The 12,394-nt window shown below is 35.3% G+C and overlaps 1 protein-coding gene across 16 annotated transcripts in view; it reads right to left on the reverse strand.

Moving 5' to 3' along the window:
• Positions 1-12,394, reverse strand: part of BIRC6 (baculoviral IAP repeat containing 6) — a 228,904-nt gene that overhangs the window by 162,257 nt on the left and 54,253 nt on the right. For 11 of the 16 annotated variants that reach the window (XR_005987661.1, XM_041754078.1, XM_041754084.1 and 8 more), the window contains exons 11-15: positions 8,527-8,676; positions 5,637-5,862; positions 3,790-3,950; positions 2,624-2,755; positions 2,021-2,152 (exon numbers count right to left, since the gene is read on the reverse strand). Coding sequence is in view for 15 of the 16 variants with exons in the window: in XM_041754078.1 (XP_041610012.1) it covers positions 2,021-2,152; positions 2,624-2,755; positions 3,790-3,950; positions 5,637-5,862; positions 8,527-8,676 (801 nt within the window). In the remaining variant the exon portion in view is untranslated. The remainder of the gene's footprint in view (positions 1-2,020; positions 2,153-2,623; positions 2,756-3,789; positions 3,951-5,636; positions 5,863-8,526; positions 8,677-12,394) is intronic. The other 5 variants (XM_041754089.1, XM_041754088.1, XM_041754086.1 and 2 more) reach the window with 2 other exon arrangements.

Consider the following 12,394-nt stretch of genomic DNA (forward strand, 5'->3'; position numbering starts at 1 on the left):
GGGAGCCCGACGTGGGATTTGATCCCGGATCTCCAGGATCGCGCCCTGGGCCGAAGGCAGGCGCTAAACCGCTGCGCCACCCAGGGATCCCAGTACATTCTTTTTTTAACTAAACTGAGATCACACCACACAATCTTTAAGTAAAATATATTGTAAAAAGACCCTGAAAATAATACACTCACCAGTAAACAAACCATCAGCCTACTGTTACCTCACAGGTATTAAATCTTTCTCTAATTACAAAAGCTACCTTTGTTGTTTTCCAGTGACTCGCATGCCTACTGTGCTAGCATTACACTGTTATATTCTTATTGCTGTATTATTATTCTTTGTTCTGGTATCTGACAAGATCTTCCCTGTTTCCTTTTTCCAAATTTCTTTGATCCACATCGTCCTTTTCCTCTAAAACTTTAGCATTATTTACTCCAATTCCAAAGATTTTTGGAGATTTGGTAAGAAAAAAACATCGTTGTTGGTAAATTCTAGAAAAATTAATACTTTTAAATTGAGTCCTTTTTTAAGATTTTATTTATTTGAGAGAAAGTGAGAGACAGAGAATGAGTGGAGGGAGACGGGAAGAAGAGGGAGAGCCTGTGGGGCTCCAACCCAGAACCCTGGGATCATGACCTGAGCCAAAACCAGATGCTTAACCATGTGAGGAACCCAGGTATCCCTGAATTGAGTCTTTTGAACTGCATCATTTAATTCCATCCTCCAATTTGGCAAAGCCAACATCTTTATTTTCATATACAAATTTAAGTTTCATACTCTCATTCAGCAAAAGTAACTTATACTCTCAACAATATGAGAGATTTGGAGCAACTGGGTGGCTTAGTGGTTGAGCATATGCCTTTGGCTCAGGTCGTGATCCCGGGGTCCTGGGATTAAGTCCTGCAACAGGCTTCCCATGGGGAGCCTGCTTCTCCCTCTGCCTACGTCTCTGCTTCTCTGTGTCTCTCATGAGTAAATAAATAAAATCTTAAAAAAAAAAAAATGAGAGATTTTATTAGTCTTGCTCACTGTTATATGCCAGTATGTGGCATAAACACCAGAGGATCTCATAAACATAATGAATGAATTAGATATAGTCAAGAGAGTGCATCAAAACTTATATATATATTACATCTGCAACTAAAGGTAAATATGTAAATGTAGACAACTAATATGAAGAGAATGTACACAAATTAAAGTAGTTGTTATTTAGATGGTCAGGTATTTTCCTGGTTTGAGACAGGATTGCATATCCTACTCCACCTCTAAAATAACTTTAATAATCCAGCCAGGTATTTTGTTTGTTGGCTTTTTAAATTTACCCTTAGCATACAAAAGCCGTTATATATAAGAGCCCTACAATTCCAACATCAATCCTCTATATAATAGCCAATTATTTTAAAATATACATTAATTATAATGTGCTTATGTGAGACACTCAAATAATTACATTTGATATTATCAAAACTCTTCTGTAACAATCCTGTTAAGAGAACATATAACAATAGATAATACTAAAGACACAGGACTCTGAGTTGATGGGAAAGGCAACCATGCCAGGACATGTCACCTGGTTACTCAAAAAAGTTCTGCTGTGTCACACTAAGTTATCATATTCATTTTCTTCATGTTTTCTTAAAAAGCACTAAAACCTCCAAAACACAGACAGTAGTATCAGAAGTTTAACATAAAAACACAGTACTTCAGGGAGCCTGGGTAGCTCAGTCAGTTAAGAATCTGCCTTCAGCTCAGGTCATGATCTCATGGTCCTGAGATGGAGCCCACATTGGGAGTCCACTTCTCCCTCTCCCCTTCTGTGCGCACTCTCTCAAATAAATAAATAAAAATCTTAGGAATAAAAAAAAGTCACTTCTGAGAGGAAATGATCTAAGCTACCAGGAAACTGATGGAAATGTTAATGTAAATCCCAAACAAAATAAAATCTTATTTTTTTGAGATCACTTTCTTTTAATCTATTTTTACAATTGTGGCATTATTTACTCTGCTTTTGTAAAACATGTTACTTCACCTTTAACAAGTTTGGGGCTTGTTAATGTCAACATCCCAGCATGCCCTGATAGATCAAGGCCACTAGCAAGCCATACTGGTCCACAGAGAATGTCTTCTTTATGATCTTCTAAAAATGGACATAATCTAAGACCTAAAAAGAAAAAATATATTTTCTTTTAAATTAGTTTGTAATTTAAAAATATGAAATAAGCAAATATCCATCCCATACATAATATTGCCACACAAAATACCATACTTAGAATGTACTCAAATAAGAATTCACTATCATGCTAGGAACTATAATCAAAGATCTGATATATGTTGCTTTCCATTCCCATATTATTTACATTCACCTTGATTGTCAAAAAAAAATTATAAAACCATGACATGATTTTAAATCCCAAGATATTAAAAAACAAGAATACAAGTATTAGCACAGCTGTGTTCACAAAGATGAGCTGAAAGTTAAAGCATATTGCCAAAGCAGAATTATAGGTTATTTTTTAATTGTGTTTTTAAAACCAAGTTTTTGCAAGCCATAAGGAAATCTCTGCCCAACATGATGCATTTGGATCACTACTCCTTTTACTGTCATGGACAACAGCTCTATAATTTAACTCACACTGTGATTCCTCTACATCCATGTGCTGCATTTCTTCATTCAAATCAACCAGGGACGGTTTCCCATTTTGTTCCACTTCAATGTTAAGAGCTGGAGACAAAGGAAAGGTGATCTGCCTATCTACTGCTGTTTCTAGAGGATAAAAATATTAGTAAACTTAATTTTGCTTAATATCAATAATTTATGTGCCTGAAATTCTAAAATTTTCTGTTAAAATGGGAACTACTGTGATATTTTTAATCACAGATGATACAAAATGGTTGTCAGAAGAAGAAAAAAAAATTAGATTCCATTGTTTCATACACTCTTCTCTCTTTTAGTGGTACTAAAATATTCACCTGAGAAATAATTTGCTGGCAACTAAACTAAAAGTTCTTACCCTAGGCTGCAGAGTATAAGCACCTGCAAAGTTTTTAAAAACCAATGCCTAAGCCCTAGATCCAATTAAATCTGAATCTGCCAAGATTCAAAAGAATGCACCACACATACAAACAAACACACACACATATACACAAACACATACATATGTATTTTGAAAATAAGAAATCTTTCAGGTTTCACTGATTCTACTCCCTAGACAGACATTTTACTCTGAAATTATCCCCAGCCCTTTAAATGAACCTATTAAGGAGAAAACACTGATGAGTAACATCTAATTCCCAACATACTAAATGTATACAATCTATTTAAATAACTCAATATATCAAATTCTGAACTTGTAAGAAAAGTAAATAATGCTGGATGGATTTCCAGGTGTGCTTCTGTATTTCATGAAAGGTTGGGTTTCACCAGTAATCTTAAAAGAATACGTGACTTCCATTAACAAAGTTCTTTTCCCGTGAAGTCTCCACTTAGGAAGAAAAACGCGTAAGTCTAGGAATGATAAAACTGAAACTAATTCAGAAAGAAACTAATTGAATTTCCCAAATAGCATAATTAAATTATTCCAGTTTATGCAATCCTATATAATCCTGAGCTACTGGAAAACCTCTAAAATTAACTTTTCTTAACAAAACCACAAAAAATAGAGCAGAAAAGAAGTACGGGGGTAGGGGACAGAATGGAGAGGAAAGGGAAGTCAGGTGAGGGACATGAAATCTACACAGTCAAGTTGAAAATTCATTTTCTTAAGAAACCTTCAAATATAAATTTTGATTCATTCTTACCATTGACTTTCCCTAAGCCTGGAGCTTTATTTTTCAGCAGTGTCACTTGTATCTGTGGAATATTGGTGATGTTTGAGTTCAATACAAATTTGAAGTCCACATGTCCAACCATACAAGCTTTAGGTAGAACCAATTCAAACACATGTTCATCCCAGCTGTTGCTGTCAAATAAAGGAGTAAATGGTAAATACAGCAAGTCTTTCTTTGGCCAAAACCACATTATCATCAATTAACACTTTTCATACTCTGATTTGCACCCTCAACAAAACCCAATGCTTCTCACTGGGATCAGCTCCCAAAGAGAGGTTAAACTTAGGTCAGTAGCAGAGCTTACCTTAGAAATTGACAACAATCTTGGGAACTGAACATCCCAATATACCCTGTTCCTTACACTGTGGACTATTATGCATCAGAATTATCTGCAGATTCCGGAGTCCTACCCTCAGTCTCTATGAGTGAAGTCTCAGGAATCTGCATTTTAAAATAAGAACTTCTTGTATTTCTTAGACATGTCTATTCTGATTTTAAATTCTATATAAAGCCTGAAAAATAAAAATCTCCAAACCACACTCCACTAATTTCCAGACTCATTCAAACATCTACCAAACATTTCTAATTTACTATAAGTAAAGCCAAACTTAATTGCCTACTCCTATCTCAGTAAATCTAATTTTCAATCCTCTCAATCCAAAACCTCAGTCATCCTGGACTCTTCTCTCTCACACAATATGTTCAATGCATCAGCATATACTATTCCTTCTACTCCAATTATATCCAGAATGTGACCACTCTTTTCACTACCTCCAACAACTATTATCATGGTCCAAACTACCAAAAACAAACTGCAATATCATCCAAACTAGAACCCTCACTTCTATCACTGCCTTTGAATATACACAACCACTCATAATCTACTGTCATCACAGCAGTCTTACTGTACTCTTCTAGGATGTAAATTCTATCATTCCTGTATCCAAAGCCCTGTAATATCTTCCTAATCTTACATCACTTAAAATTCCCAACATGGCCTAAAAAGATACTCGTTCTCTGGTGTCCAGCTACTTCTTTTGACCTGACTTCCTCTCAGTCTCCCATACCTTCACTGAACTTCACCAACACTGGTTTTCTTGCTCTCACTGGAATTCATAAAACACTCCTCAGGGTCTTTGCACTTGCCATTACCTCGGAATTAGTGTGTTCATGGAGGCCTTCCTGGCCCCTTATATACAAAGTACCGTACATATTTTCTCTCGCTCTTGCACACATGCAGTCTGTCACCACATCTTATATTTCATAGCTTTTAGACTATGTGGCATAGCAGACATCAGCTTACTGTCTATCCCCAAGAGAATGTAAATTCCAGTGACAGTCATAATACTATTGCCTACAAGAGTGCCTACACAAAACAAGCATTTAAGTATCTGTTAAATAGGTGGAATGGTGCAACTGGGTGATGGACATTAAGGAGGGCACACGATGTAATAAGCACTGGGTATTATATAAGACTGAGGACTCAATGAACTCTACCTCTGAAACTAATAATACACTATATGTTAAATAACTGAATTTAAATAAAAAAATAAATAAAATTACCTTTAAAATAAATAAAGAAATAAATATATGTTAAATAAACTTGTGAACTGAATGTCCAAACTAACTACAATGGTGGATTACTCTGTTTTATCCTACAACCAAGAATATAGAAATTTCCAAAATTAAGGTGATGAATGAAAAGAACCAAGTTAGTAATATACAAAAGTTAAGAGAAGCAATAATATATCTAAGAATTACATGTTGCTGCCAACAAATATGGACTTAAAATGAAATACCTTAGAAGAATGTCTTACCTGTCAGTCTGTAGTTTCCAAGTTCTAGTGTGCTGAGCAGCATCTCCATGGTGTTGCTGATGCAGATGTTGAGGATGCCTCCTTTGCTGCTGTTCTTGTTGAACTTCTACCCAGCATGGAGGAACAGTAGCTGAAAACCGTGGAGTCAAAGTCTCAAAGCGGGTTAGCTCCACTAGAGATGTCAAGATGTCAAGGGTGAATGGCTGGTCCACCAATAAATCAACTCCTTAATAATAGTGAATACAGAATTTGAAGTAAGTTTTAAAAAATAGTAGTTTCCATTCATGTGTTTTATATAGTCAATTACAAAACTTGCCAAATATCCTAGAGTTATTAATGTGAGCTCAGTTATCTATATGCAAATAAAGTAACTAGCACTAACTACATAAGGGCCATAACAAAAATCCATCTTGAATATTTTATATTATAGAGAGGTTATTCCTTATTGGAGAAACCCAAACTCAACCTATCAGAAGAGCCCTGACTGAGCTTTCACCAGCACTAAGTTAGCAAGGATGATGAAAGTAGTTCTGAAATGCAAGCTAAAACTGCATCAAATCAATAAGTAACTTTTAGACTTTGTTATTTACAAAACAAAATGCTAAACATCAATAAATACATAACATTTGCCCTTTGTTACTTTATAGAAAAGTAATTTTTTAGAAGTCATAAGCTAGGGATCCCTGGGTGGCGCAGCGGTTTGGCGCCTGCCTTTGGCCCAGGGCGCGATCCTGGAAACCCGGGATCGAATCCCACATCAGGCTCCCGGTGCATGGAGCCTGCTTCTCCCTCCGCCTGTGTCTCTGCCTCTCTCTCTCTCTGTGTGACTATCATAAATAAATAAAAAATTAAAAAAAAAAAATTAAAAAAAAAGAAGTCATAAGCTACACTGATGGCAGATAAATACCTAGAAACCAAAAGCTTCACCAGCACTATTTTATTTCTGTGATAGTTAAGAATATCTTGTATGCATACCAATACTGTAAGAGTAATAATCTGCTTCAGAAAGATTAGTTTCTCTCTTATGAAAACGTGTTCATATATATGAAATTTCTAATATTAAACAAAGGCTGTTGTACCTGTTCCAATTAACAAAAGTTTATGAAAAAATTAAAATATGAAATCTGATAGGTTTAGAATATTTTCACAAAAAAAATTTACACTAAGTTCAAAAGAATTATTAAATGTATACTTCAAACCACATTTCTCAAAGCTTAGAGCGTTTGAAATCAGACTAAAACTGTTAAATACTGTTTGTGTTAATAGTACAGTATATCAATATCCCATATTTACATTATTTATTTCCTTATAATGTAATTCTTTTCTCTATCCAATAGTATTTATGGACTACATATGAAAATTCTCTTGTTCTAACAATACCCTATAAAATAAGAAACATTCACTGTGTTAGCTCTTTAAACCAAACTGTATAGATAACCAAAATAATCAAGTCTTAATTTATTATAGCATGAGACATGAGTCAATTTATCTCAATCAGGGGACAATCTTGCCTCCCAAAGGCCACATGGATGGAGGTGATTGTGCGGCTGGACTGTAGTATGTAGAAGCCAGAGATCTGGTAATACAGCACAGGACACTCTGCCCACAACAAAGAATTATCTAGCCCAAAATATCAATAATAGAGTTGAGGCTGAAAAACCCGGATATATAGAACAGCATGTTTATACTGATAGGCACTAAAGTTAGCATATATTATACTAATAATCACTAAAGGTTTGCCTTGTGCAAAGAAAAATGATCAAATGCCCAAACATTAAGGGTCCATAAAAATCAAATACCAACTTTATGTATTATTTCTATTTGGAAAACATCTGAGTTTAAACACACTTTTCATTAAAGATTTATTAACCTTTTAAATGCTAGATGTAGGGAATAAAATGTATTAAGGGCTAAGAGTATAACATTAATGGTACTGTGGGAGCACAAAAAGACTAAGTGTAGTCATAAAGGGCAGGGAAAGAGAACTCAGTGAGACATGGAAAGGGCATGATACTGAATCACTTAAGAAATCATAAAACGTTTACTGTAACAAACACTGAGAAGACTGGAGTTGTTTCATAGAAGTCCAAAAGTTTTAAGCAGGAGTAACACTTAAACTATACTTCTGAAAAAACAGTTCTGGAGGGCAGTACAGAACATAGAAAGAGAGGAACTAAACAACATACAAAAACAAGTCTATCTAATGGTGCACAATAGGGCAGTGAGGATCTGAATATACCCTAGTAAGAGAATATTTTTCCAGCTTTTCAATTCCAGTAGTAATATCAGTATTAGCCACTCCACTGACTTTATACTTGATCAACTCCTCTATTTCATGTTTTTCCCCCCTCCCAAACTAGAACAAAAGCTCCTTAATGGCCAAAATAATGTTTTTATCTCTTAGGTAACATCACCAATACTGGCCAACTGATCATCAGTGAAAAAACTTTTTAATGTTTACAACAATTTCCAACTACTGAAAAAATGATAATAAATAAAAACAATCCTAGTGAAAGAATGGCAACAGAGAAATGAAGTCCCTCATCAAAGTAACCAAAAGCTGACGGTAAAATCTGAAAGAATTTTTAAAATTATCTAAGATAGACTAAGAAAATTTTGAATATCACAAGAATTTGTGTTTTTAAGATTCATTTAAAAACTTAGTATCGGGATCCCTGGGGGGCTCAGTGGTTGAGCATCTGCCTTCGGCCTGAGGCATGATCCTGGAGTCCCAGGATCGAGTCCTACGTCAGGCTCCCTGCACGCAGCCTGCTGCTCCCTCTGCCTATGTCTCTGCCTCTCTCTCTGTCTCTCATGAATAAATAAATAAAATCTTTTAAAAGTAAAAATATAAATACATACATACATACATACATACTTAGCATCATACCTGAAATGCCAGGACTTGAAGGATTTGATAAAGGTTTGGAACCTTCGGAAGATGGTTCTATCCCTTTAGAAAGAGATCCATCCACTAGAATATCAGCTTCATCAATATCATCACAAGTTCCTCCAATTTGGAGAAAATGAAGCTCACCACCTACAGTGTAGTAAAATTTAATCAACACAGGTACATAGAATATGGGTAAACATACAAATGCATACTACTTAGTTAAGAAATTTAATTTATTTTAATATCACTCACAAGCAGATAAACAGGGCTGCCAAAGTGACATATCTTCCGGAACATAGAAATTAAATTGACAAGGAATCACAAACTGAAAATTAAATTTAATATAGAAAATGACAAATATATAAACATATATGAAAACAGTTATTTACCTAGTATAAACTACACATAAGACGCTATCTTAAATGCTTAATTCATTTAGTCTTCACAAAAACCCCTGAGGTAAGGACTATTACTGTGGCCACTTTACAGAGGAGGAAACTGATGCACTAAATATCCCAGGAGTAACAAAAATGAACAAAGATTCTTAATTTTTTTAAGGATTCACAATGAAATGAAATGATATTAATTGAGTTTCTATTTTTTGTATTTCTCATAGGAAAAAACTGAAGGCAAAGTTAGCAAATATTTAAAGAGAAAAATCAATGGATAAAAGAATATTCTACACAAATATCTGGAGATTCACTTCCAATATGACCGAATAAGGAAGATGTCAACTCCTCTTCCTGAAAAGCAACTATAAAGTGAGACACACTATCATTCAACCAAGATGGGGCAAGCAATAAAGACAGGTAGATGGGAAGCTATTGTCAAGGGGTGGGGTGGGGTCAATGGATTTGGAGAGCCATCAGTTTAAAGAACTCAGTGGCAGCAAACATGAGGTGCAATCTGAAGTCATGACCCTGCCTGGAGCAAGCAAACTTAATAAAAAGTTACAAAAAGTGACAAAAACATAGGAAGTTTGCTAAACTCTTGACATAATCCATAATGAGCAGAGGTTGTACACATGTATAGCAAAACGAGATGGGACTCAAGCCATCCACATATTCCCAGTCAACTAAGCCCCATGCATATTCCAAAAAGATGAGAGAGGGCCTAACAGAAAATAAAAATAAAGCAAATAAAAGCCAGGACACACCTGAATACTGCCTCTCTGGTGAAGTTACTTGGGCACAATCACTTATCAAAATCTTGGTTGAATACTATGCCAAGTGGACACAGAGGCAACAAATAAGAATCAAGATTTAAAAATTAAAACCAAAAAAAAATAATAATAAAAATTAAAATAAAAATTAAAACCAGAAAAAGGGGAATCCCTGGGTGGCTCAGCGGTTGAGCGCTTGCCTTTAGCCCAGGGAGTGATCCTAGAGTCCAGGGATCAAGTCCCACATCAGGCTTCCTGCAGGGAGCCTGCCCATCCCTCTGTGTCCCTCATAAATAAATAAAATATTAAAAAAAAAAAATAAGAGGAGACATCAGTGACTTCATACTGTAAAAGAAATGGATTTCACAGATGTAGTCCTGATGGATTACCAAACAAAGAAAGCAACAACAACCTCCAAAGAGGGGAAATCAGAATCTAAAATTCTGCAATGTTCTTTAATATGTCCAGTATTAAATTAAAAATTTTAAGACATGTAAAGAAAGAGTGACCTCTGCTTAAGTAAAACAAAGTCATTGAGAAATATCTCTGAGTTCCCAAGATTTAGATTTGGCAGACACAGACTTCAAAAAAGCTACTGTAAATATTTTTATAGAAGAAAAGAAAATCAGGTATGGAGATTTAAAGGAACAAATGGTGGAAATGACTCAACAAGAATCTCAATTAAAAATTAGAAATTATTTTAAAGAACAAAGGGAAATTCTGGAGTTGAAACATAAAACAGCTAAAATGAAAAGTTCACTAAAGACGCTCAAAGCAGGGCAGCCTGGGTGGCTCAGCGGTTTAGTGCCTCCTTCAGCCCAGGGCCTGATCCTGGAGACCCGGGATCAAGTCCCACATTGGGCTTCCTGCATGGAGCCTGCTTCTCCCTCTGCCTCTCTCTCTCTCTCTCTCTCTCTCTCTCTCTGCCTCTCATAAATAAATAAATAAAATCTTTTAAAAAAAGAAGCTCAAAGCAAATCTGAAATGGCAGAAGGAATCCGTAAAATAAAAATAGAGCATAAGAAATTAACCAATCTGAATTTAAACAAAAAAAAAAAGAGTTTTAAAAACGAAAAGTATCTCAAAGACCTATGGGACAGATCATGTGTACGAGTATATGTGCAATACAATAATGCAAATTAACATCAGACTTACCAGAAACAATGGAGGCCAAAGGCAACTGAATGAGATGCACAGGAATAGTCAACCAATAATTCTATACAATACTATTCTTCAAAAATGAATGTGAAATAGAAGCATTTCAGGATAAACAAAATTTTTTGCTAGGAAAACTGTCCTGTAATAAGTACTACAGAAAGTCCTTAAGATAAAGAAAGCAATACCAAATTCCTTCTCTCTCTCGCACCAGAAATGAGTACTGTAGGTGATGAAATGAGTAAAGTAGGTGAACAGAATTATGTTTTATCTCATTTCTTTGTAAATTTTTTTACAAGACAAAAATTATATACAGTAACTTTTTGTTTGGGTTTATAACTTATTTAAATGCAACATACAAGACACTGGTAGCACAAAGGTGCAGGAGAAAAAATATTAGAACAAAGTATATTTTACTAGAATTAAGTCAGTATTATTCTAAAGTAGTTTGTGACAAAATCACCGAGAACAGAACATCAAAAAAAAAAATATCTCAACAAAAGCAACAGTAATGTCACGCCAAATGGTGCAGTAGGAAGTTCTAGACAGGAAGTTCTAGAGGTCAGCTACTGAACTAAAAAGTGACTGAAATCAACTATTTCAGAACTCTGAAGCCTAACAGGAAACAATGCCCAGACGATGCCTGATAAAGGGAAAGGCTGCCGATCTTTCATGAAAGTGGCCTGAAGGAAACAGTTGCCATCTCCCATTCCTCAGCACCTCTGCCAGCTGTGGAGAAACTGGCCCACATTTCTGGAGTGGCTGCCTGGTGGTATATACGTATAAGTATATGTATGTATGTACTATTTCCGAACTTTAATCAAACACAGCTGCATCAATTCTATCTTTAGTATATTATTGATACTATTTGAAATTACCTTACAATATTTATTAGTTGTAGATTTTTATCAAAAGGCTCAATGATCCTTTATGAGAAAAAAAGAGTTAGCTATTTGAATACATTCTTATGACTTGTCATGGAAATGTCATGTCCATTTGAATCATAGTCTGTAATCCTTTTTAAAAAGTTTACAATTACTTTATGGACTATCATATGTACATTTTAAAACTTCAACTTTTCTTTTCTCTTTTTTGTTACTAATCTCATCCTTTCAAATGCATCTTGATCGGTCAATGGTTGAAGAGCTAGGGGATAATTTTCAAAGTGGTTAACTTCTCAGGCTTTATTCCTTGTGCTTTGATCCATCTGGATAAATTCCCTATCACATAAGATTGATTCCCAGGATTTTTTGTTGTCCAAACTCCAAGGATACATTAATCTATTTAAATACTACTTCTCGTGTGCCTGGGTGACTCAGTCAGTTAAGCGTCCACCTTCAGCTCAGGTCATGATCCCACGGCCCTGGGACTTAGTTGTGCATTGGAATCTCTGCTCCAAGGGGAGCTTGCTTCTCCCTCTCCCTCTGCCTGCTGTTCCCCTTGCTTGTGCTGTCAAATAAATTCTTAGAAAACAAAAACAAAACAACAACAAAAAAACCCTACTACTTCTCTGTCTCACAAAAGCATATCTCATCAAACAATTAAAAT

The sequence above is a fragment of the Vulpes lagopus genome, chromosome 5 (genome assembly GCF_018345385.1).
Source record: "Vulpes lagopus strain Blue_001 chromosome 5, ASM1834538v1, whole genome shotgun sequence".
NCBI lineage: Eukaryota > Metazoa > Chordata > Mammalia > Carnivora > Canidae > Vulpes > Vulpes lagopus.